Below are 21228 nucleotides of genomic sequence, written 5' to 3'. Positions count from 1 at the left end.
CTGTAGGACCAGAACTTTGTGAAGAGTTGTAGGAAAAGTATTTGCCCAAACTATATTTTTTGCAGATGACACCACCTTGGTTGCCTCATTAAGGGCAACGATGAGTCTGCTTCTAGGCAGGAAGTGACTCATTTGGCTGTGTGGTGTGCTGAAAATAATCTGGAGCTCAACTCAAAAAAGACTGTTGAAATGCTGGTAGACTTCCCCCGAGCCCCCTCCCCTCTACGACCCCTAACGATCAACAGCTCAGATGTCAAGGTTGTAGAGTCTTTCAAATTCCGAGGCACCACAATATCATATAACCTCAAATGGGAGGAAAACACCACCTCCATCATTAAGACTAGTGATGCACCGAATGTTCGGTAACCAAAATTGTTCGGCCGAAAATTGCAAAAAAACACTTTCGGTGTTCGGTGGAATAAGTGGGAAAAAAACCTAACAATTAATAACGGCGTGTGATGACGCAATCGAACAGCAAACAGCGTGGAGTGAGGGGCGAGCGGTGGTAAATGCAGCAAACATGTTAGCATGTCTGATCATTACTTGGATGAGGACAAAAAGCAGAGGACACGAGAAATGATCCAGGCTGAGTTGGATTTGGGAAAGCCGCTTGGTGATGGAGACGGTCATGGGACGCACAGCGCAGGAGAAAAGGGAGAGAGCGCAGAGAAAAGGGCCCGTACTACCGATGCGGTGAACCCTCACTGTCTGATATGACGAGATCCTCCAAGAAAATAACCCAGATTCTTACAATTATTATACAAGGCTTCAAATTGCGGAGATCAGCCCCGCCCCACCGCAACCTAATTAATTGGATTTGAACGGGAGAAAATGAAGAAGGATTATGAGAAAAAATACAATAATTACAGTAAGACAAATTGTGACTGCCGGGTATTTCACTGCACATTTATTTGATTTATGCAATGGTGAAAAAATTGGCAAAATAAATGAAAAAAAGCGAAGAATCATTGTTCGGTATTATTCAGTATTCGGCCAAGTGTTTATTATTGTTTTCGGTTCGGTTTCGGCCACAAATTTTCATTTTGGTGCATCACTAATGAAGAGGGCTCTTAGTGGATTGTTCTTCCTAAGGCAGCTACGGAAACTGAAGGTCTCCAGCTGTTCGGTCCAGCTTTTACAGAACAACTGTAGAAAGCCTTCTGACTTCATCCATGACAGTGTGGTTTGCATCAGCATCTTCCCTTGACAAGAACAGGCTGCAATGTATAGTGTGCACCGCAGAGAGGCTGACTGGACAGTGAAAGCTGTCTATCAGAATCTACAAACTTATATAAAATACTGAGACAGATTCAGGCCTCCTAATAAAGTAGAAAAATTATTAAATAGAAAACGATTTAACAATCCCCCCAATATATAGTTATGGACAAAAGTCTGAAGTAACATCTTTTCCATGACAAAAAACACAAATTCACAACTTATTAATTGTGAATTTTATTTATTAATGACATTTTTTTTATATAGCGTCTATTACAACATAGGTTGTCTCTAGGATCTTTCCAGAGACCAGAACATGACCCCTGAGCAATTATTACATAAACAACGGCAGGTAAAAACTCCTCTAGACGACAACGTGTGTTGTAATAGATAATATAAATAAAATCTGATCTCTGGTTTCGTACTGTAGGTAAACTTGGACAGTTTGTGAAGGTTTGAGCCTTAAGCCATATTCCCTTGGGTCCAGTAAAAAAAAAAACGTCATCAAAGCTTCAGAGTTTAAAAGCTTCAGTTTGCGTCTTTCTTGTGGACTGCCAAGAAAGACTCGCCATATGTAGTAACAATGAACATATAAATTTAAATGAGCAAGAAAACATCTTAAATTGGCTTCAAACCAGACAAAAGCAAATATTTAACAAATAAACCACCTCAATAAATGAAGATTCAAAAAGATAAAATATCCATATTTTTTCACGCTCTGAAGCAAACAAAACAATTTATCCATCACTCGGCTGGTGGACAGCAAGCTGAAAAGAACGTAACTACACAAAGGCACTGAAACACGGTGAGGAAAACCGGACCTTAAACTGAACTTCAGTTCTAAGTGTTTTAGAAAGTTTTATTAAGCTAATGTCCTTCATTGATCCATTCTATTTTGTCCTGTCACTCCGCTTTTTGCCACATCCAAGATGGTGGCAGTGTAGAACAAAAGGCAACTACACAAAGGCACTGAAACATGGTGAGGAAAACAGCACTTTAAACTTAAAGGGCTATTGGGGAGATCACTTTTGAACTCTTAAATAGACTCTCTGGAACTTTTTATTTTGGCTGAAAATAATAATAATAATACATTGTATTTATAATGCACTTTACATTACTGAGAATCTCAAAGTGCTACAGTTTGATCATTAAAAAAGAAGCGGAAATAAAATCAAGATAAGAGATAAAAGGATAAAAAGTCAAGACATGGGTAAAAAGAGAATAAAACAATTAAAAGAGCAACTAGGAAAAAAACAACAGATTGTTTAGTGATAAAATGCTTTGCAAAAAGAAATGTTTTTAGTCCTCTTAGTCCTCTTTTAAAATTGTCTGTAGTTTGTGGTGCCCTGAGGTTGTCAGGGAGGGCATTCCAGAGACGGGGGGCAGCGACACTAAAGGCCCTGTCACCCATGGGTGCAGAGTCTGGTCCTGGGAACATGAAGGCGGTTAGTGTGAGGAGAGCGGAGGGAGGTGTAGTGGGTTGTGGGAAGAGTAGTTCTTAGGGGGGAGCATTTCCATGGACACTCTGGTGAGTGAGGAGGGAGACCTTATATTCAATTGGTGGAGACAGAAAGCCAGTGGTGTGAGTGAAGAACGGGGGTGATATGGTCGTGTTTCTGCAATCTCATCAGGATCCTAGCTGTAGAGTTCTGGATGTACTGGAGCCTCTGGAACCTCTTGCTGGGGATCCCGATGAGAAGTGCGTTACAGTAGTCCAGTCTGGAGGAGACAAAGGCATGGAGCAGCTTTTCAGCATCCAGGAGGGTGAGGGTGGGACAGAGTTTGGCGATGTTGCGAAGGTGGAAGAAGGAGATCTTGCAGAGCTGATTTATATGGGAATCAAAGGAGAGTTGGGGGTCCATTTTGACACCAAGGTTGGTGACAGATGAAGAGAGGGGACAGCGCACAGTAACTCCAACGGCCCATCTTACAAACGAGTCACGACACGCTACTTGGCGCTGAGCTCTTAAGTCAGAGCAGCTGTCCAAAGTTACCCACCAATCAACCAATCTGAAAATAGATTTTTTTGTTGCCAGCTAAGGGTTATCGTACATTTATCATTATCGAGGTAAAACTGCCAGATTTATTGTGATATAGATTTGAGGTCATATCGCCCAGCCCTAGCACTTATGTTAAAAAAGACAGAAAAAGTCAAGTAAAAGTCAAGCAAGCGATGGAAAGAGGTAACAGAAGCTGTTACCTTTCATCTCACAAAGGATATGGTACTGTTTGAGATACCCCTACTTTATGGTCAAAGATGTTTCAGAAACCTCTTGGTTCTTTTAAGGGAACCTAACAATTCTAGTCAAAGTAGTTGTAGTTCAGCATACAAGTCTGAGAACGGCTGGCAAATAAATTCTCCATGCACTTGTTGTTCAGCTCAATTGAAGCATTCACAGTACTATGAAGTATTTATCCCTTTCGAGATTTCTTCTGTTTTTTGCTTTTTTGTCATATTAACATGTTATAGATAATCAAATAAATTGTAATATTAAACAAAGATAACTAGGGTGATTTGGTATTTGGAAAGCGTATGTACAGTTTTAATATTTCAGAGGGAAATAGCTGTTTCTTGTAGAAAAAAGTGTAAATGTACCCATAGATATGTATACACATGTATGTGTATCATATATACATATATATATATATATATATATATATATATATATATATATATATATATATATATATATATATATATATACATACACACACACATATATATATATATATGTATGTATACACACACACAGGGCCGCCGCAAGGGGTGTGCGAACCCTGCGACCGCACGGAGCCTCGCGCCCCAAGGGGCCTCGCGCTATGGGCCGTTTTTTTTTTCTTCTTTTTTCCTTTATAAATATCAACAGTCACGTTCCATTACAGACCTAAATGTGTACTAGTCTGTGCATATCAATAAATATATGTGCAATGATGTGCTTTTGTGTGATACGTTCATATATAATCGTAAATTGTAGGCTATAATAACAATAAAATGTGCATTGTGTGGCCAGTGTTGGCTAATTGTTACTTTACAACTGTCCTGAACGCATCAGGGCTGTGAGCCAACGCTGATTGGCTGTAAAGCCTGATTTATGGTTCTGCGTTAAATCGATGCTGAGCCCACGGCGTAGGGTACGGCGCAGCCTACAGCGAAGGGAACGCGGCGACGCGCACCGTACGTGCAATTGCCGCGTACACTACGCCATAGGCTCTGCGTTGGTGTAACGCGGAACCATAAATCAGCCTTAAAAGTTACAGCCAATTTGCCAACTTGGCAAATTTGCGGCCATGAAGGAGATGAGCGCTAAACTTTAAAAGAGGACTAAGCATGTACAAAGTTTTGAATGTTACCCCGTTTTCCACGTTACCTGGATTATTTTGAGTTATGGAAGAGTCAACTACCGTTGGTGAGTCAGTGTAACCTTCATAAATGTCTTTACCAGAATGTTGTGGTATTCTTGACCACCTGCCTATTAGAATGTGCTTTGTGTTGTTGTCAACGAGACCGCCGAGTCTATTCTCTGTTATAGAGCTCAGAAATGATGTTATAGACCGCTGTGTCTATATCTATCTACATAGATTGTGTAATTTTAGACCAGTTATGTTTTTTTTGTATTTAAGCTGTATCAAAGATGGAACTGAGTCAGTCCGTGACTATCTGAGTTTTCAGCGCTGTGTGATTGACAGCTGTCAGGCCTGTGTGTGTGGGTGTGTGTGTGTGTGTGTGTGTGTGTGTGTGTGTGTGTGTGTGTGTGTGTGTGTGTGTGTGTGTGTGTGTGTGTGTGTGTGTGTGTTCTTCTGAACAAGTTTGTGACTTTACTCTGCTTTCTGCAGCATAGGCCTATAGGCTTGGCTCAATAAGAGTGAGAATAAATGTTGTTTGATGGGTAGGATGAGGTGTTGTTGAACGTTAAAATGACTATCATAAGGGCCCATCGAGAATAGTCACTGGAGGCAGGGGAAGATATCCAGTATTTTGCTAATTGGAAAGTTAAAATTGCGCATATAGACACCCGATCTGACCTGAAAAACCCCAACATTTTGCGAGGGCCCCCCTTCCCCCCCAGCCATTTCGCCCAGGGCCTCGCAAATCTCCCAGACAAGTTTGTACACACACACACACACACACACACACACACACACACACACACACACACACACACACACACACACACACACACACACACACACATACATACATCCCTTGTTATTTGCAGGGATTACGTTCCAAAAAGAACCCGTGATAGGTGAAATCCCATACAGTACACAAACACACAACTTACACATATGCATACACACACACACAATGCACATATGCGCACACACACACACACACACACACACACACACACACACACACACTCTTCCACGAAGGAGAAAAGTGCCCCATCACCTGATGGAGAGAGGTATCCTATGTTGTAACTGAGCAGGGAACCTCTACAGGCTGAACAGCTAAGGCAGTTCTATAAATACAGACATGTTTCATCTATAACAGAAGCTTTTTGAGACTCCAAATAATGAATGAAAGGTTTCATGTGCATTCCTCATCTTGACAGTGAAAACAGGCCAGAGATGAACAATAGTCCAGATAGACTGGTGAAAGAACAGGAAGATCTCAAGTCTCATACTCAACAAATCCTGAACCATGTTACCCTTTTCAGAGATAGCTCAGACATTTTTGGAAATCAAAAGTCCGCTTTAGATGTTATATTCCATGTAAGGAGAGCAAAATATCCCTAATACCCAATCCAGGCTTGTGTGAACTCATAGTGACCATGCGGTCGTACCGCACTACCGTAGCTCCTTGATTAACTGCTTATCAAATAAAAAAAAATTAAAAAATACTGACACTTACTAGTCATGAGTCATCTTAGTGTGAGCAACGTGCAAATCCAGAACCTTCACAAGAAATTCTGTTGCTGAAAGCTTGGTCGAATTTTTCCAAGTGTCCACTCTGTCCTCAGACTGGCTGACTCTGACCAGCTGCTGGGCTGACCGGAGGACTGACATTCAACCAATCACAGTAAAACCAGTCAAACCCTACCTCCAATCCCCTTCTCCCATACGGTCACTAGAGCCTTAGCTAAAATTAGAGCAACTACGTGTGCTCATGGAGGGGGGTGCAAAAGTCTACAACTGGGGGTTGAAGAATCTTCCTCTCCACTCTCCCAAAATACTTTGACCAGAACACATTATCATCCTAAATTATGTAAGGGATCAGGGATGAAGAACGCCACAAATACTAGGTTCACTTATTCCAAACAGTTTTTTACCACCAAAAAATGGAACATGTCTTCCTGTACATATGGAAAATCAAGTTGTATCAGCTGGGTGACCTGTAAGAGCCTTCATAAACATTCCTGACAGAATTATCAGTCTCTGTTCAGTATTAAATTTGATTTCAATTACAAAGAAAGATGGAAGAAGAATTTTTTCCAAATTATTCACAGTATCTCTTTAATTAATGACAAAGCCCCATTTACGATTATAGAAATTGAAATTAAAAATACACAACTTAATAAATACACAAACCAAAAGCTATCCCAGTTGCATCAGGTTTATGAATTTCTCTGCAATAACACCTTTCTCTAATATGAATTTTTTTTAACAAAAAAACATACCCTTTAAAATTTAAAAACAATAGCAGATCACAAGAATAATATATATTCATATTTCTGTTCTACAGTGAAGACCCAATACGTAAGAAGCATGAAAATTCCCGTTTTCTGTTATTATAAGGACTTGTAAAATGTTAAGATTTGGTTGTAACACTGGACCTGATTGATCACTGAGTGCCTGTTTCACAATGTTTAAGTGTAATTGGCGAGGTCCATCATAAGAATTACTGTGTAAACTGCAGTTATTGCAAAGGTTATGAAAGTAATAGCTACGTTTTGCTGTCTTTTACATGACTGCAAGATTGGAAAATGTTTATAATCTACGGACTTTCATGTGAAAATCTAGTTATGTTTTAAGATATATTCATACACAAATTCAGACAACTCTGGAACATTTACATGTTGATCTTAGTCTAAAATTACAAAAACTTTGTACAGTAGGACATTTGGTTCCACATAAGTTCAGGAATGAATTGAACTGCAGATAAATAAAAGCTGGGCTTTGGAGGCCTGGAAAACACAATATAAAAGCCATAGAGAGAGAAATCAGCGGCTAGCATTTGAACCGGGTGCAGCATAGCATTTGAACCGGGAGGAGAAATTAACTTTCTGAAGTTGCTGCAGTGGAATCATTAGGCTTTTGTACGCGACAGCCTCATCTGACAAAATGTTTCGAAATACAACCGTGGATGAACTGGGCAGTTCTTTAGCCAAGCAGCTATACTGACACTTTCCTGGTGCTGTTGAGGTTTGTTGATGTAAACCTGCTACCACCCTGGCCGCATCGTGGTCAGGAAACTCCAGATATTATTACAAAAATAAGCCTGCAGTTAAACTCTTTACATAGCAAGTATTTTGAATTCTACAATTTCTATTTTTTTTTACCAACATTCTTTTTATTGTTTTGACAAAATAACTAAGAAATATCAAGTAATGCAGTTACATACATTGAACAAGCATGTCAACCCCCCACCCTCCAAGTCTTGGTTGGGGATCAGGATAATGCATTATAGTCCATTTTATTACCTTGTGTAAAAAAAAAAAAAGGGGAAAAAAAGGATATATTTCTTCAATATTATTTACTGCAAAGTGCCACTGTTCAAACGTCCCCAGATTCTTCTATCACACTTGACAAATCTGTTCTTAATAAGTAATTATTAATTAGTAAGTGAAGTACTTAATTAGTAAGTGAAAGGGTCCCGGATTTTATGAAAATTATGTGATTGGTGTTTTATGGTGTAGGTAATTTTCTCCAAAGGGAGAGTTGTGGATAGGTCAGACAACCACCTGCTTATACTTGGTCTTCTGGTGTTTTTCCATGAGAGAGCTATTTTTTTTTTCTTTGCAGAATTTTTGTATTTCTGTACATTGCCAAGTATAAGTCACACTTAAGACAAACATCAGCGATAAACTGAAAATTACCGACAGTCACTGCGATGACCAACATCAATTTTTCCATGTCGGTAAATTTGGTGTTTTGATTAAGAAAAAGGAAGAAAAGGAAAGCCTTTTTGTTGGTTTTGACTGTGTGCTTAAAAGGCCATTTTTATTCCCCTTTAAGACGATGTGATGTGTAATCACGTGACTCCACCCAGCCACTCTGAACGAGAAGGGAAACCCAAGAAAATGGCTGATGGTTCAAACGAAGAAGCGGCTGACATAACAGGGCTGTCCAGTGTGAGACTCACGCATTTAAACAAGTTCACATGTTCTATCGCCACACATGGCATTTCTCACGCTGAGATATTAACTTCCAACTCACAGTAATTCCATCAGCCCATCTTACAAACAAGTCACAGTACAATATTGTGAGCTCTCAACTCAGAGCAGCTGTCTGGAGTTAGCAACCTATCAGCCAATCAGAAAATTGAATCTTTGTTGCCGGGTAAGGCCTGAGTTTCAGCTCCAAGCGTTCCATGAATGCGTAGCGGAGGTTACCCAACTAGTACCTACTCGGCTTGACTTGATGGGTCTCCAATGCGGCCTCAGTGCATTTATTTCCACTGAGGAAGGTTTTATCCCCGACTACAATAATCCATAACTCCCCAAATTTTTACCCGATTTTCACACGGTTTGGTTTGTTACAAACGGCAGAGATTTAGTTATGATACAGGATGCTGTCACACATTAAAAATATGTCCTTTTATGCTGAAAGACTTTGTATTATGCTCTTTAACAAAGACATATGGTATGGCATATTGATAAATGTATAAATTATTTAAAGGAGCTTGAGGCCGGATTGTGGCAAGATTTATGAAAAAAATCTGTATACATTTTAAGTTTTCCAATAATAATGTCAGATAAAGCGTTCCAAACCCAAAAGAATGAGCCCTCTAGTGTATCTCTCCTTTGCCTTGAACAGGCTGTGTGCTGCAAAATGTGCTGCAATTCGGGCCCAAATTTCCCGCGCTGTCCTGCGGATGTGACGTCACATGACGCTGCATGTGCGTTCTCCCCGTTCTCCCGTGCCGGCTTCACTGTTGGCTGCAGTACCCCCGACGGCCGTCGTGGTGAAGGGTGGCGCTAGAGAGTCTCATTTCTTAAAAGGAGCCTCAAGCTCCTTTAATTGTATATTTTAATAAAGAAACAAGTTTGATTGTTCATTTGAATTTATGAGTCATGAGCTGTCATTAGGCCATTATGTGAAAGTTTTTATACATGCCATTTAATTCTGTAACACTGTGGCAGTTTTTCCTGCCACTGGTAAAACACTACACCAGCACACCACACCATCACTCGTTCCACATACCACATGTTAGCCAGGTAGCATGCTATTGATAGTTTGGTGGGTGCACACACTAAGCTACGTTTAACATCTATGTGTCCTGTGCTATTTTTCTCCCCATAAAGTTACAGAAAACCACACACAAACAAAATGTTATGGTTTTGAGTTAACTCTTTATTATTTAAAGATTGTAAATCATAAGTGTCGGTATCTAATTGTTTCTTTTCTCTTACCACAGTGCTTCCTGGTTCTGGGCAGTGACAAAGGACCCGAGTAGAGTTTCAGTCTTTTATAGTACCTGTGTAACGTGTAGGGAACATGCTCAGGTCATCTGACTGCACCATACCAACTGATGGGAGTGTAAATTAATTCCTAGTTTGGTTGAATGCTTTGTGGTAACTAAAATTTAAATAGACTTTATAATGTTTTGATGTGAAAAATAACCTGTGTGGTTAATTGATTCCAATTAAAGATGGTATGGTCCAGTGGGAGGGGCCTAGCCTTTAAATGGAGGGGATCTACACTGCCTAGGCAGCCAGAGAAGGGCTGTGGTGCGGTGCAGACCTAATGGAGCTGTTTTGTACATACTTTTTTTTTTGCATTTTTTTCTTTAGTGTCTGCTACTGTTTTTTGAAAGACAATAAAACAATTCATTTTTGTTGCACCAAACGGACTGTCTTGCTACATTTTGTTTACATTTTTGAGGGTTGAAGTACATTTTTTTTACAGTTTCTCAGTTAGCCTTTTCGACCTACTACCCTCACTCTAGGTCAGAGTGTGACAAACACATATACATACAAGCTCCCATATATACTGTACCAGCTCAGTACATTGTTTTAAAGGCCTGTAAAAGTAAGCATTATAAATCCAGGTCGTACTGCGGCAAAAAATTGTATTTAAAAAAACTGGAAATCAGAAAAACCCCAGCACCCAAACAGTGGATCAATGAACTTCCATCATATAGCACTCCAGAAAAAATACTGTATTCTGTTAGAAAAAAACTTTGACCTTATTTGGGGACCCTTTTTGGATTTTTTGCCTTTATTGGACTAGCTAATGATCTGAATCATCTACTGCATTAATGAATGTGTTTTTCAGGACTTGATTATTTAGTTTATTATGCATTTGCTCCAGTATTGTTATGCATATGTGAAAAGAAGCTAAATGATTTTGAATGATGTAATGCACTGACCATATGAGGGAGGGAAGGGGAGAGGGGTGTGTTATTTGTATTTATTTTTCTTTTTTTTCTTTCTTTCTTATTAATATTATTTATTTATTTTTGTTTAATTATTGACTGTTATGAAAAGTTAAAAAAGGGGGAAATATAGATATTTCTATTATTATTGTAAATCTTTTTTCTTATTGCCCTCAATAAATATATCTATTAAAAAAAAAAAAATATATATATATATATATATAAAAATAAATCCAGGTCATTCCAGGTTCTTATACTACCCTGTCAGGCTTGCAACTGGGGCTGGGGAGCTAAAACTCTTGAAAAATAATAATAATAATGACTTGGATTTATATAGCGCCCTTCAAGGCACCCAGAGCGCTTTACAGAAATCATTATTCATTCATACACATCCTCACTGGTGGTGGTAAACTACATTTGTAGCCACAGCTGCCCTGGGGCAGACTGACAGAAGCATGGCTGCCATATCGCGCCTAACGGCCCCTCCGACCACCACCAACATTCATACACATTCATACACATTCACACGGGGCAAGGTGGGTAAGGTGTCTTGCCCAAGGACGCTACGACAGCAAACTGGGACAGAGCGGGATTCGAACCGCCGACCTTCCGATCCGAGAAAAAGAACTGTTTTGCAGCTTCTTGCATGTGCTGGCACTCCAGTGTAGTTAATTTAGCCTGGAGTGAGGAGACCCATCCAATATGGCGGCAACGCTGGATTACGTTCCAGCATGTCATGAGGCGTCTACGTATACAGGACTGTCTCAAAAAAATGGAATATTGTGATTTTCTGTAATGCAATTACAAAAACAAAAATGTCATACATTCTGGATTCATTACAAATCAACTGAAATATTGCAAGCCTTTTATTATTTTAATATTGCTGATCATGGCTTACAGCTTAAAGGAGCTGTATGTAAGAGCAATAATAAAACGAATCATAAAATGACCCCGATATGTCAACAGACATTTAAAAATCATGTTCATTTCAAATACTTATGTCACTGACAACAGCACTCAAGCCAGGATATTCCAGTTTAAAAAGAGGAGTTGCAGCCCTCAACTGATGTTTATGTTGTCATTTTTTGTTTTGGCCTGAAGCTCCACCCTCCACCTATCTCCCAATCACCAAGTCAGTATTGTTTCTGAAGCTCCACCCTCCACCTATCTCCCAATCACCAAGTCAGTATTGTTTCTGAAGCTCCACCCTCCACCTATCTCCCAATCACCAAGTCAGTATTGTTTCTGAAGCTCCACCCTCTACCTATCTCCCAATCACCAAGTCAGTATTGTTTCTGAAGCTCCACCCTCCACCTATCTCCCAATCACCAAGTCAGTATTGTTTCTGAAGCTCCACCCTCCACCTATCTCCCAATCACCAAGTCAGTATTGTTTCTGAAGCTCCACCCTCCACCTATCTCCCAATCACCAAGTCAGTATTGTTTCTGAAGCTCCACCCTCCACCTATCTCCCAATCACCAAGTCAGTATTGTTTCTGAAGCTCCACCCTCTACCTATCTCCCAATCACCAAGTCAGTATTGTTTCTGAAGCTCCACCCTCCACCTATCTCCCAATCACCAAGTCAGTATTGTTTCTGAAGCTCCACCCTCCACCTATCTCCCAATCACCAAGTCAGTATTGTTTCTGAAGCTCCACCCTCCACCTATCTCCCAATCACCAAGTCAGTATTGTTTCGGCATCCGGGTTGCCAGCTCGGCTCTAATTATGGCAGCCATGGCAGCCTACGTTCCAGCTGCATTCTGCAGCCTACCTGGCAACCTCTGGTCGGGGGGAGGAGGGGGAGGGTACACGCCGCTCAACAATATTTTGAAAGTGACTGCAGTACCAGTTTTGGACATTTCTTACAGACGGCTCCTTTAAGAAAACTCAAATATCCTATCTCAAAAAATTTGAATATTCTGGGAATCTTAATCTTAAACTGTAAGCAATAATCAGCAATATTAAAATAATAAAAGGCTTGCAATATTTCAGTTGATTTGTAATGAATCCAGAATGCATGACATTTTTGTTTTTTTAATTGCATTACAGAAAATAAAGAACTTTATCACAATATTCTAATTTTCTGAGACAGTCCTGTATATGTCTATGTTGCTCCCCCTCTACCAACCCTGAGAGGGCCTTATACTGAGCTCAAGTCTCCTCCTTACTCGAGGTCAAGGGGTTCTTAAGGAGAAGGAGTAGGGAGACGTGGAGAGGCAGTAGTTGTACTGCAGCCAGCAGCAGTCTTGTGGGGGAGGAGCCACAGTATCAGACCTATTGAAAAACAGGATCAGTTCATTGGCCCGGTCTACGGCCCTCCAACCCCATGCCATCATTCTTCTGGAACCCAGTGATGGTTCCCATGCCACTCCATACATCCCTCATGTTGTTACACTGGAGTTTATTCTCCAGCTTTCTCCTGTATTTGTCTTAATTAGGTCTCACTTCCTTAAAAGTTTCAGATATATGCTTCTTCTTTTTTTTAACCATACTTCAGCACCACTCCTCACTTCATATTCCCTTTTTGCATTCTGTCCAGCTTCAGCATACTCCCCTCGGGTTTTGTCTGCTAATGAGCTATTGATGTGGTCTCTATGGAGATATACTTTTCATTTCCTTGGAGAGAAGCAGGTCAGTGGAGTGAGAGGATTAAGGGAAAGCAGCACCCTGTGAATGCTAGGGAGGAAAAACTGCACACAGATTTTAAATGAACTCATCGTGCAACTGAGTGTTTACATGAAAAACAACAGAAAGATGTTCCCCAATCATTGCTTCCAAGCTACAGATACAGATTGTGAATTTCCCCGCTGTGGGACTAATAAAGGAATATCTTATCTTATCTTATACAAAATAAACAAAAAGGAATAAAATCAAGACACATAAAAAACCAGAAGTAAAAGCATAAAAGCACAGAGACAATAAAAACATCTATAAAAGACCAGGGAAACCCAGATCATCAGCTTATTCATTTTCAATTTGTACACAGAACTTATTTAACACCTCGCAAGCTTTACCATATGAAGATCCTGGCTAACTCTTTATGTACACTATGCTTTCAGAATAAACCAGGCAGGAACCTTCATGCACATGGTCTGGGAATGCCAACCTGTTGCAAATTTCTGGCAACAGGTTGCATTATCCTCGATAACAGTACAGAATAATCCAATAAACCCTCAAACACGTATTTTAAATGATTTATCAACAATCAATACTTCACTATGTCAAAAACGAATTTTGCTTGCTGGCCTAACAGCAGCAAAAAAGATAATAGCAGTAAGATGGAAACCACCACGCTTAACATATCCTGTTGGTATCTGACCTTCCTTGAAATTATCTACCTGGAAATATCTACAGCCCGAATCCATAATGCAAAACAACAAAACATTTTATTTTGGTTTATGGCAGCAGATAAAATTAAGGCCAAACTTGAAAGATGTATTCAAAATTGACATAGACTACCTTGTTGCAGCTATCCTTGTCCAGTTTTTGATATTATTATGTTTTGTCTTTGTTTTATTTTGTCCTTTGTTCTATTATCTTTGTAGTATCTGTTTTTCTGTTTTTCTTCATTATCAATTTTTTTCATCGAATGCTTAGGTCCAAGGGGTGGGTTTGGAAGGGGCTGAGAATATGTGTTTGTAGCAGTGTGAGTGCCACGGGGGCCCGACCGACAGGATGGAGAGAAACGGAGTTCAGTGCAGACCCTCTTTTATTTAAGCTTCACCAACACACACGTGCTTCCAGCTTCAACAGCTTCCAAGGGAGACCAGCCCTTGCTGCTGTGCAGCTATGCCTTATGAAAGCTGGCAGGATGGAGAGGCTGATTGGGCCCACCTGTGCCCTAATCAGCCTGAGTGGCTGCAGCTCCTCCACCCTGCCACAGTGTTAATGTTTGTTTAACATCATTTTAACACCACCGTTGATAAGAAAATCTTGAAAAATAAATAAAAACATTTGATCACAAAAAAAAGACCAGGGAAAGACTTCCTAAACAGAAAAGTCTTCCACCCCTTTTTAAAAGTGTCCACAGACTGGGGTCAACGTAGGTGTTCAGGAGGGAGTTCCAGATGTGGAGGTTCAGGGAGGGAGTTGCAGATGTGGGTGTTCAGGGAGGGAGTTCCAGATGTGGGGGCAGCGGAGCAGAAAGCTCGGTCTCCCATGGAGCAGAGTCGTGTGCGGGGCTGACAGGGGAGGTTGGTGATTTGTGAGCGGAGGTTCCGGGTGGATGAGTGAGGGGTCAGGAGGTCTTTGAGGTATTGAGGGGCATTGCTATAGATGTAGAGGTGGGTGATGAGGGCAATCTTGTATTGAATTCTTTATGGGAAGCCAGTGTAGGTTCTGGAGAATAGGGGTAATATGGTCGTATTTGCGAGTTTTCATCAGAGTTCGGGCAGCACAGTTCTGAATGAATTGAAGTTTCCGGAGGTGTTTGTTGGGGATACCGATGAGCAGGTTTGTTACAGTAGTAGAGCCTGGAGGAGATTAGGGCGTGGACGAGTTTTTCTGCATTGGAGAAAGTGAGGAAGGGGCGGAGTTTGGATGTGTTCTTTATATGGAAAGAGCAAGTTTTGTACAGATGTTTGATGTGGTTTACAAAGGTAAGTTGTGGGTCCAGCTTCACACCGAGGTTGGTAACAGAGGTAGAGAGGGGAATGTCTTGACCGGAGAAAGAGATGGTGGTTATGGGGGATGACTGGACCTGGTGAGGGGTGCCAATTTGTATGGCTTCGGTTTTGGAACTGTTCAATTGGAAGAAGTTGTGACTCATCTATGTGCGTGAGCAGCAATGTCTAACACAATATGCACTAAGAGGCTTGACAACAATAGCAATAATAATAATATAACTTGCTGAATCTTTTCGTCGGACACGAATATTTAGGTTTTTCAATACCTGACATGTTTCAGTGATTACTTCCACCTTCATCAGAGTCACTCACAGACTCCAAAAACACACCACGCCACGTTCGAAAACTGTTTGGCTTCTCCTCATTGCCCACACCTGGCTTCCATCACGGTATATCAGCTACCATAGCAACCAGTTTAGTTTGACATGACGTCATAGCAAGGGCATTTGGTTCATAAAAAGAAAAAAAGAACGAAAACATGAATTTGGCTCCTCCAACAACAACAAACAACAAAGCTGCAAGCAGCGATGAACGGGCCCTCGCACCCTTGTGCACGTTCAGGCGTGCTGCAGTGGAAGCGCTTGTATGACCTGCATGTAGATTCTTCAGGCCTGGACATTTAGCGGATGACACCACCCACTACTCTCTATATCAAACCATTCAAAAGTTATGGCAGAAAGTAGGACCTATCAGATATCGACCAATCAGATGAAGGGGGGGCGCGCTTTTTGGCGTCTATCGTCGCCACGGTAGCGCTTTTGACTGAGAAAAGTAATGCGCATCGTCGCAGGATCGAGACTCACATTTTGATTTAACACACCTGGGTGCACGTTACGGTTCGGGCGAAGAAGCGGCCGAAGAAATGACATAAATTGCGGCAAAATTACACGATTAATTCAAAATAGCCGACTTCCTGTTCGGTTTCGGCCATGGCGCCAAGAGAATTTTCTTTAAGTTGCGACATGATACAGGTGTGTACCGATTTTCGTGCATGTATTTCAAACCGTATTGTGGGGCTTGAGGCACGAAGTTTTCTAGGGGGCACTGTTGAGCCATTAGACCACGCCCATTAATGCAAACCAATAAATATCAAATTTTTCGCCAGGCCTGGCTTGCGTGCAAAATTTGGTGACTTTTGGGGCACGTTTAGGGGGGCAAAAAGGCCCTCATTTCGTCGGAAGAAAAACGAGAAAAGTAAAAATTCCTACAGATACAATAGGTCCTTCGCACTGTAAGTGCTCGGGCCCTAATAATAATATAATTCCAACATTCCTCCTTTGTCCTGACGATAGGCCATTGCAACACTATTGAATATTTATTGTAATTATTACATTAATTTGAATGAATATGAATACATTTTTTTTATTGAGCCTCAGTGTCTGCTGTCTACATCTGTTTATATAGTCATCCCTCTAGTGCACTAACTAGCCATTGTGTATCTCTTCTTTCTGTCTGATCTCTCTTTTCCTGCCCCACCCAGCTGGTCTTCAGCAGGAGGGTCCCCCCTTATGATCCTGGTCCTGGTCCAGGTTTCTACCCCCTTATGATCCAGGTCCTGGTCCAGGTTTCTTCCCCCCCTTATGATCCAGGTCCTGGTCCAGGTTTCTTCCTCCTAAAGGGGAGTTTTTCCTTGCTACTGTTTGGCTAAAGGCTTTTCTCCCACTAGGGGAGTTTTTCCCTGCATTGTTTATGTTATGTTTATGTAATAATTGCTCGGCAGTCATGTTCTGGGTCTCTGGAAAGCACCTCGTGTTATAATAGATGCTATATAAATAAAACTGAATTGAATTGAATATACTATACCCACATTGGGTTGTTCATGTACTATAGTATGGTGAAGTATTAGGACCGGCATATGAAAAGTCATGCATTAAATGTCAGAATGAAGAGCTGTAGGGGAAACAAAAATACTTCTGTGATAATTACAATGGTAGTACACAATAGTTTCTGTTGGATCCTAACCAGTGTAGACAATTGAGTGAGGTCCTCTGAACATTGAAAAATGGATATGCCAATGACAGGCCATCAAAACAACTCATTTTATTCTATATCTAATACCAGAGAAGCATACATTCAAAAGCCAGAAGGCCAGGAGCTCTGAGAATTCTGTGTTGCCACAGCTGTTTGGTACAGAAATACACACCCACAAGTGTCCTGCATTAGTAAGTGCTGAGCAACTGAGTATGCCACTCATTCACCCACCTGTTACACACAACTGACCTAATCAATACTAACACTTCTTGGCACACATTTCTTCCTGTGAAAAAAAAAATGGGGAAAACAACTGATGTTTAACAACTACAACAGTAATTCTGTGGCGTTGCCATGTTTGGGATCCATGACAATAAAGAGATTAAGAACAACTACTGTAAAGCTTGTTTGAAGAAAAAAAATAAAATGAAATAAAACTATGAGGGTGAGGGGAGGAGGGGAAAATGTTGATGTAATATAAGATACAAAGTTAATGCTTTCCTTTCTGGGACATGGACAAAAAAATGTGCCCCTTGGAAACAGCTAAAGTTAATGTTAACCACTGTTTGACTTTGGCCTACCAAGACTCCAATCACTGGATTTGATTAAGAGATTTCTTACAGACGGTAGGCCTCAAACTGCATGCCAAACTTCCAATGCCACACAAGATATAAAAAGAAGAAAAGAACATAAATCATAAGCAATGTACACAATGTAGTCATGTCTACCAGATATATACAGTATGTCTATCAGAACCGAATGAAAATACTGCTTTTGGCCTCATCAGCAGCCTCGGGAGATCCTTCAGGACACACTGCTGTAGGGAAAACTTTACGCAAGACAACTTAAAACAATCTTAAAATAATCAATTCGCCATTGTTCTTGCGTGATGCTTTATAGTTATAAAAAGCAAGTTCCAGCAACATTGCTATGAGAGGTTTTCACGCAAAAGGCTGTAAAAGACATTTTAGAAACACCGAGGCATGGGTAGTGATGATGCTGCATGAAATAAAGAATTACGGGGAAAAAAAGATCACCAGCCAATTATTCTGCATAAGACTCCAAGTGCAATAAAGAGAAAAGAACAAATCATGCAGTAACCCCCTCCTTTAAATACTGCTGAGCACTGAGGAACTTTTTCTCTCATTGAGTATTTACACAGCTTGGGGCCATAACTGCCCTTCACAAACATGATCAATGGGTATGTGACTACCCATATAAGCTACACATACTACATACAGCCTTTAAGGGTTTGTTTGTGTATATATATATATATATATATATATATATATATATATATATATATATATATATATATATATATATATATATATACAGGGTGCGATTTGTGAAAAAACTAAAGGGGGGGGGTAATTTTGAGAAACATTTTTTTTTCAGAAAAATTACCACACAACAGCGGGCCAACAGTATAGGCTACATGAAAACTTGTTTCTTGTGTAAACCTTACACTTAAACTACATAACGTAGGTGGTAGGCCTATTTTGAACATGAACTGAACCACTGCATTTGCAGAAATATTTTCTCCCAATATTGTTTTTAAATGTGCCAAATAAAAATAAATAAACAAAATAAATATTTTTTTAATTCTTTCTCGATATCAGTTTAACAGAAAACATGAAATAATGTGCTGTCAAAATGTTTTCGTTTTTTTTGTATTTGTTTTTTGTGGTTAATCGGGTATAGGTCAGAGTCTGACCGTCAGACTAAAACAGTCTGCTCTGATAACGCACATCAGCCTTTTTTTTCTGCCTTCCGGTTGGCGGATCAATAGCAGCGGCCAGGGAGATGCTGCTGTCCACCATCCCATCAGCAATGTCACATCTTGTTTCATCTTCCGTCGCATTTTTTCTCAGGATTTTTGGGTTGTGGCCCTGTAAAATATGAGGATATGCTGCTCTGGATCCTTTTCCTTTTTTCATTCATTTGACTGACTGTATCTTTTGTTTTGGCGGGCCAGAAGTCGCACTTTTGGAATGCAAGAAAAGCCGGTTGGTTTTCAAAATAAAACGGCTTTCTGTGGGCGCAACTCGCTCCCGGTATCAAAATCACAGCACAATCAGAATGAACACGGACTCTGTGCATTTTGGTTGTTATTACTTGTTAATAATTACGATGTAATGGTGAAAATACTTTGGGTGGGGGAGATAAATTTTGTCCCCACCGAGGATAAAAATAATTCAGCAGAGGGTAGGAAACCAGAGGGGGGGGAAATCCCCACCATCCCCACTGGCAAATCGCACCCTGTGTATATATATATACACATATATATATATATATATATATATATATATATATATATATATATATATATATATATATATATATAGGGCTGGACGATATGACCACAAATCAATATCACAATAAATGGGCAGTTTTACCTCGATAACAATAAATGTACGATAACCCTTAGTCAGCAACAAAAAAATCTGTTTTCAGATTGGCTGATTGGTCGGTAACTCCAGACAGCTGCTCTGAGTTGAGAGCTGAGCGGACAGTAGCGTGCCGTGACTCGTTGAAATGCGCGAGTCTCACACAAGACAGCGCTGTTATGTCAGCCGCTTCTTCGTTTAAACCATCAGCCGAACCGCTCAGTGGTGTAGAGCAGGGGTATTCAACTATATTCGGCCGGGGGCCACATCTGCAAAAGGACTGTATGGAGAGGGCCGCACAATTTGAAAATGTGGGGGTTTTCAAAATGTATTTTGCACTCAAAGACGAAGACTTATGTAAATATAATACATTTGTATTATACATTTGAATATATCTAGTTTACATATGAATTATGTATTAATTGTCTCCAGATTTAGTAATTGTGAATGTTAAATATAATATTCAGATAAAGAAATATTATTTTGAATGCAAGTTCATTTTGAAACCATGCATTGTGCAAACTTAATGAAATTGATATTGACCTACTTTTAATAAAACACTCCATAATGACAAAGCACCACTTTCCACCAAGATTTCCTTATTTGAATATTATATTAAGCATTGAGCACAAGCATTTTAGTCCATAGTAGCCAGTTTGATGTTATAAATAAGCAACCAAAATATTAACCATAAACTCCTTTATTAATGAAACATCTGTGCATTATATCAGCAAAACAAAACAATCACATGAAATTATAGGAGGCTTAGAAGTTCATCTGAAATGCAATGTCCTCACTTATTCAAATGAAAAAAAATGTCAGGCCAATCCTAGAAGCCTAATGATGTCAACAAGTCCTCTGTACAACGGAGGTTAATAATAATGTGACAAACATTAACACTGTGCAACACTGGCAAAAAATCCGAAGTAAAAAACATCTCCAACAGAGATTAACATGTACAAACACTATGCATCGTTAACCAACTAAAAAAAGGCTACCAAGGATCTTAAACTTAAATGCGATATGCATTCTCTGCACACATTACAAATAAAAATCGAACCTTGTGTGAACGCATTCCTGGCATGTCATGTTTTTCCCCACTTATTCCACCGAACACCGAAAGTGTTTTTTTGCTATTTTCGGCCGAACATTCGGTGCATCACTATTATGAAAAAAAATAAATAAATAAAAATTTTCAACAAACACCCCCTTTTTTGAAATATGACCAGGGGCCACATAAAAGCTCCTGGCGGGCCGCATGTGGCCCGCGGGCCGCCAATTGAATATCCCTGGTGTAGTGGGTTAAGCAGCGGCTCATATACTGAGGCTACAATCCTCTGCAGCGGTCGCAGGTTCCAATCCCGGCCTGCGCACCTTTGCTGCATGTCTTCCCCATTCTCTCTCTACCCCCTTCCTGTCTGTACACTTTGAATAAAGGGCCATTAGAGCCCAAAAAAATCTTTAAAAAAAAAACCATCTGCCGTT

At 40.2% G+C, this 21228-nt stretch overlaps 1 protein-coding gene across 6 annotated transcripts in view; it reads right to left on the bottom strand.

The window, feature by feature from the left end:
* enah (ENAH actin regulator) overlaps positions 1–21228 on the bottom strand; it is an 89974-nt gene that overhangs the window by 65969 nt on the left and 2777 nt on the right. For 4 of the 6 annotated variants that reach the window (XR_009770469.1, XM_061707388.1, XM_061707391.1 and 1 more), the window contains exon 1: positions 6071–6183. The exons of the other annotated variants lie outside the window; for them this stretch is intronic. Coding sequence is in view for 3 of the 4 variants with exons in the window: in XM_061707388.1 (XP_061563372.1) it covers positions 6071–6084 (14 nt within the window). In the remaining variant the exon portion in view is untranslated. Of the gene's footprint in view, positions 1–6070; positions 6184–21228 lie in introns of those variants that run through there. 6 annotated transcript variants of the gene reach the window in all.

This window comes from Cololabis saira, chromosome 18 (assembly GCF_033807715.1).
Source record: "Cololabis saira isolate AMF1-May2022 chromosome 18, fColSai1.1, whole genome shotgun sequence".
In the NCBI taxonomy this organism is placed as follows: Eukaryota; Metazoa; Chordata; class Actinopteri; order Beloniformes; family Belonidae; genus Cololabis; species Cololabis saira.
This window is presented reverse-complemented; position numbering and strand designations above follow the sequence as displayed.